The 6,000-nt window shown below is 39.1% G+C and overlaps 1 protein-coding gene across 2 annotated transcripts in view; it reads left to right on the forward strand.

The window, feature by feature from the left end:
- LOC132868397 (cytokine-dependent hematopoietic cell linker) overlaps positions 1–2,706 on the forward strand; it is a 49,038-nt gene extending 46,332 nt beyond the window's left edge. For both annotated transcript variants that reach the window (XM_060901247.1, XM_060901248.1), the window contains 2 exons: positions 305–460; positions 1,963–2,706. In XM_060901247.1, coding sequence (XP_060757230.1) covers positions 305–460; positions 1,963–2,118 — 312 coding nt within the window. In that variant the 3' untranslated portion in view covers positions 2,119–2,706. The remainder of the gene's footprint in view (positions 1–304; positions 461–1,962) is intronic.
- Positions 2,707–6,000: the final 3,294 nt, after the last annotated feature.

Raw genomic sequence — 6,000 nt, forward strand, 5'->3', positions numbered from 1 at the left:
GCGATTTATGGTCACATCTGCAGCATAACAGCTGCACCTCCAGTGCATTCAGTCCAGTAATCAAGCCTCCAATATGTCACGGCATAATGAATCGCAGTTAGATGAAGTGTCTCAAAGAGTCCATATGACAGCTCTTCACTCCTCTCCTTCATTTGTGGCGTCCAGCAAGGCTCCATTTTAGCACAGGACTACAGATAATACAGTTCTTACCTTCAAACTCCATTTTTAAATCATTATTATGTTTTAGCCCATATGAGAAGCACAAACTTCATATTGTATTGCATCCTGTGCTCTTTGTTGACAGGAGGGAGCTTTTCTAGTGCGCGATTGCTCCAAGCACACTAAACAGGAGCCATTCGTCTTGGCCATATTTTACAACAACAGAGTCTTTAACGTGCAGATTCGTTTTTGTGAGGAGACCTGCAAGTACTCACTGGGAACCAGAATCAAGACTGACGACGTGAGTGGAATTATGGTGTCAGCTTTACCAGTCTCTCAATGGCTACATCCCAAAGCACACTATTGAATGTGTGAAACGTGTATGCTATGAAAACTATGATGGCATAATTAATGATAGGTTTGTTCTACTCTTTGATAGAATAAGCAGAAAATGTCCTTCAGCAAAAAAGTTGATCTGTCACATCGCATGTTTGTTTTCCCAGTTAGCTCGACAACTGGCTCGTCTTAAAAATAACGTTTGAAAATACTAAGATATCCAATGATGGTAAACTACACCGATACAATAGTTAGTACAGCATGATATGTCGAGTAAGTGTGTCTCCTGAGTTGTGTCCTAAATGACCATGCTACCATCATAGTGTGTCAAGGTAGACCAGTAGAAAATACCATTTAACAAGCAGTGTTAGCAAAATAACTGTCTCTGACCATGGTCCAAACCATGAAAAATAATGTTGTAGGTTTACTTTTCGATTATGGCTATGTTCAGAATACCACCTTTGGTGACTGAACTGTTTGTACAATATATTGTATTGTAGAATGTATTTTAGGATGAAGCCAGTCGTCATTGTAATCAGGGAAGTTCATCATGGTTGATAAATATACACTGATCAGCCATAACATTTTGACCACTGACAGGTGACGTGAATAACATTGATTATTTCGTTACGATGGCACTGTCAAGGGGTGGGATATATGAGGCAGCAAGAGAACAGTGAGTTCTCAAAGTTGATGTGTTGGAAGCAAGAAAAATGGGCAAGCGTAAGGATCTGAGTGACTTTGACAAATTGCGTCTCCAAAATAGCACATCTTGCGGGGTGTTCCTGGTATGCAGTGGTTCGTACTGACCAAAAGTGGTCAGAGAAAGGACAAATGGTGAACCGGCGACAAGATCATGGGTGGCCAAGGCGTGGGGCACAAAGATCCAACCCCACAAAAGAGCTACTGTCGCACAAACTGCTGAAAAATTCAATGCTGGCTAAAACAGAAACGTGTCAGCATTAACTTTTTCAGCAGTTTGTGCTACAGTTGCTCTTCTGTGGGATTGGACCATCTAGGCTAGCCTTCGTGCCTCATACGAATCAGTGAGCCTTCGACACCCATGACCCTGTCGCTGGTTCACCGGTTGTCCTTCCTTGGACCACTTTTGGTAGGTACGAACCACTGCATACTGGGAACACCCCACAAGACGTGCCATTTTGGAGAAGCTCAGAGCCAGTCATCTAGCCATCACAATTTGGCCTTTGTTAAAGTCTCCCAGAACCTTATGCTTGCCCATTTTTCCTGCTTCCAACACATCAACTTCAAGAACTGACTGTTCTCTTGCTACTTAATATATCCCACCCGTTGACAGGTACCATTGTAATGAGATTATCACTGTTATTCACTTCACCTGTTAGTGGTCAAAATGTTATGGCTGATCGGTATATATAGCTGTTTGAGAATTGGGTCATGAATGTATGTTTGGTTGATCAGGTTTTAACTTTATGTTGCCTTTCATTCCAGGCGTTTGACTCGGTGGCTGAAATCATCAAATTCCACTCCATATTTCCCATCTTGCTTATTGATGGACGAAACCCCTCAGCCGCAGTCACTCAGAAGAGGCAGTGCGTCCTCATGTATCCCGTCACAGCAGAGGACATGAGGCAACTGTTGAATTAAACAACTTGACAGTAAACGACAAAAAATGAAGCCATACTGAGGAACTGCTGAAAATATGCTCCATCTGTATGAAATGAAATACAGTTTTAAAAAAACAAACACACACACACACACTGGAGTTGGAAAAAAATGCACATGCACACATGATATAAATTTTGTAGATGTAGTGAGAGTGAAGCAAAGTGTGAAAAGATTCCTGAGAACCAAGCAAAGTGCTTCTCAAACTGAAATTGGGTTCATCTCCTCCAGCATCAGGAGAACTTTCTTGAAAAGCTCATGAAGGAACTTCTTTCCCACCAAAATGTATTGGATCTCTGGACACTTTTTGCACTATACATAACTTTTACTGAAATACATTGCAGTTACTTCCTGGATTTTTCTTTTACATGCATGTTTTAGAAACCTCCTGAAAGTTGAAAAGTGTTCTTTTCACAACTGAAGTGACTTGAAATAGAATGAATGAAAGAGAAATGTAAAAGAAAGATTGATTGTGGAGCTGTCGTCACTGTGCCAACATTTCCCTCAGTGTATTTCGATGGGAAGGACTCATCCATTGAGAAATATTCAATAAACATATCGAAAACAGAATTGCACCGTAAACCTTTTCTCGAAAGAGAAGAAGCAGCAGAACTGTAAGAGATAAGAGCACTGTGTACTGAAATACTGTAGGGCCATCGGAATCAGAACAAAACATTTTCACTTGGTTGAAGCAGTTGTAGATCTGCCAGAAATTAGATCCAGGGGCACATTGTCCAAGCACTCAGTAAGAAGGATAATTTATACTGTTTTACTCAAACTCGAAATGAAATATTCGAATATTTTGAGATATTGGATTTCTGATTTTCATGAGCCAGAAGCCATAATCATCAAAATTAAAACAAACAAACAAAAAAGCCTTGAAATATTTCACTTTACATGTAATGAATATAGAATCTATAAAAGTTTACTTTTTTGAATTAAATTAGAAAAAAAAATTAAAGTAAGACGGCTTTTCGATTTCATAAAATCGGTGAAATTTAGTTCCCTCTGAAATGTGGTCATTCCGATGTCTGTTTATTTCTGTAATATCTAAAAAATACCCCACAAAAACAGGCCATTCTGTGGCTGGGAAGTTATTTAATTTGAGGGAAATCGTTCGCTTCACACAGTCAAGCAGATAGAGGAAGTCCGTGAGCACATGCACAGGTTTACTTTCATCGACTTCTTTTTCTTCTTCTTTTGGGTTTTACGGCAGCTCGCATCCAGTGTTGCATTACTGCCATCTACAGGTTTACCTTGACCGTGCACTGACAGTTACATCATTCTGTCGCTAAACGAACAGCTGATCACACCGAGGTGCTCGCTGAGCGCCGATATTTATTAGTTTGGTCCTGCGTTTCCTTTCCTTCGCAACATAATGTCTTTTCTTCTCGCTTTCTGCTACTGTAATCGGTCTTTCACGTTTCATTCACATGCTCACGTCCTCCATTTTCCTCTCCCGTTTCAAATTTGTATCCCATCACAATGCCTTGCACAAACGGGGAAAGCCCACCATGTGATGCATGACGTAGTATGTTGAATTGGGTCATGGTGAAGCAGGAAAAAATAGTGGCAAATTTAGGGCCACATGGCCCAAAACTCAGTAATTGTTCTATTCGGGAAAAAAAAAAAAACTCTAATCAAATTGGAAGTCTGTGATTTGAATTCAGTAGCTTTCGCTCCACTAAAAAAAAAACAAAAATAATAATAATAATAATAATTGGGTGTCAGGGAGAATTCTTTTTATGACCTACACTTGAAAAATCTGAAAGGCAGTCTAACCGTTTCCCAATATTCCAATATTTTGAAATGCACTAGTATTTACACACACAAGGAAAATGAGAATTTGTGGCCATTTTGTCACTGGAGGTTCAAGGCTCCAGTCATGATTGACGAATTTCTTCCAGGATATTCAGATTTGGCCATAGTTAGAACTTCTAAGAAGATGATAAGCCAAATATACAACCAAATCAACACAAATGGTCGAAAAAAAAATCTGTTTTGCAAAGACACCCAACTGAAAACCTGTGGTGTGAACTGAAGGGCAACGTCCCCATGCCCTAAAAATGGAATAAAAATGTTACGTGGAGTCGACTAAGATACTTCTACAACCGTGTTTCACCTTGTTAGACATTACAGGAACAGACTCAGTGCTATTTTCTATCCAGACCAGCCATCTTAAAATAGAGTGATCATTTGAAAACCAGCTTTGCAGGGAGGAAAAAATGCACAACTGAAAAAATGTTTTTGGAGAAATATTTTTAAATAAAACTTTCCCACGTTCTTCTGTGCCTGACTTACGTACATCAGTGACTGTATGTTATTACTTTATATCATTTGAAACACCTCACAGGCTGCATAACAGTTGAACAGTTGAAAAATCATTCAGTGCCCACTACAGTCTCAAATTCCTGTTCTTCGTTGACAGGAGTGGAACCCGATGCAGTCTTCTGCTTTTGTATCCCATCTGCCTCAAGGTTTGAAAGGCTGTGCATCCTGAGATGCTTTTCTGCTCACCATAGTTGTAAAGAATGGTTATTCGAGTTTCCTTCCTAGAAGCTTGAACCAATGTGCTCATTTTTGTCGAACCTCTTTGAATAGCAAGGTTTTCTCACCCCCAGAACTGCCGCTTGCAACACATTTTGTTTTTCACACCATTGTGTGAACTCAAGAGACAATCGGGTGTTAAAACCCCAGGAGATCAGCAGGAAATCCTGTTTCTGAAATACTCAAATGAACCCATCTACCCCCACCGATCATGAAGCTGTCAAACTAGGATCACGTCTTCGACCATTCCGATGTTTGATGTGAACATTACCTGAAGCTCTTAACATGAAATCTGCATCTGCAAGATGTTTACGCATTACACTGCTGCCACGTGATTGCCTGATTGGATGACTAAACGAGTACCAGTGTTGTATCTCAAAAATTTATCCATTTTCCTGAAGTCTTCCAATCCCTTACAAAAATTAACCATGGTTTTACTATGAAAACTAACCATGGTTTTACCATGGTTTATAATTATTTATGGTTTTCATGGTTTTTTGGGTAACCATGAAAACCATGGTGCATTTTACCTCAATGTTCACTTAAATTTTTAGGTTCTAAGTAAATGTTAACGTATCTGGGCTGTTAATCGAGATCCTTCTCTACAGCATTGACTGTTGGACGAAAGCATGGTAATACTACAGTTAGTGCATCCTTTTAAAAACCATACTATCCCTTTTTAAACTAATTTCGTAGTACTATGACCTATTACACATACAACTATGATGCTACCACAGCTACTGCAGTACTATGGATAAACCACAGTAATGCTATGGTTGGTTCATAGTACTTAGAATCACCATGAAATACCATAGTAGATCCATGGTTACTACCATGGATAAACCATAGTAATACTATGGTTGGTTCATAGTACTAGAATCATCATGAAATACCATAGTAGAACCATGGTTACTACCATGGATGAACCATAGTAATACTATGGTTGGTTCATAGTACTTAGAATAACCATGAGATACCATGGTAGAATCATGGTTACTACATAAAAACCATGGTAAAACCATAGTAAACCATGGTAGATTTTTGTAAGGGATAATTCTCAATGGAACTGCCAGCAAAATCACGAGCTTTTATCATCACATTCACAGTGCTTAACACCAGTCATTAGAAATGTCCACAAACAAGAAGTACATTTGTACTCTTCAAACTATAAGCAATGCGGTGAACAACTATCATACTCCGCTTACATTGTGAAGTCAGAATCTTGATGTAATTTGTGTACATCATTTGAATATAAAAGCATAAACTGTTCACGGTGTATAAACAATTACACTGAAATTAGTCACTGTGGTGCAAACA

Source organism: Neoarius graeffei, chromosome 20, assembly GCF_027579695.1.
Source record: "Neoarius graeffei isolate fNeoGra1 chromosome 20, fNeoGra1.pri, whole genome shotgun sequence".
NCBI lineage: Eukaryota > Metazoa > Chordata > Actinopteri > Siluriformes > Ariidae > Neoarius > Neoarius graeffei.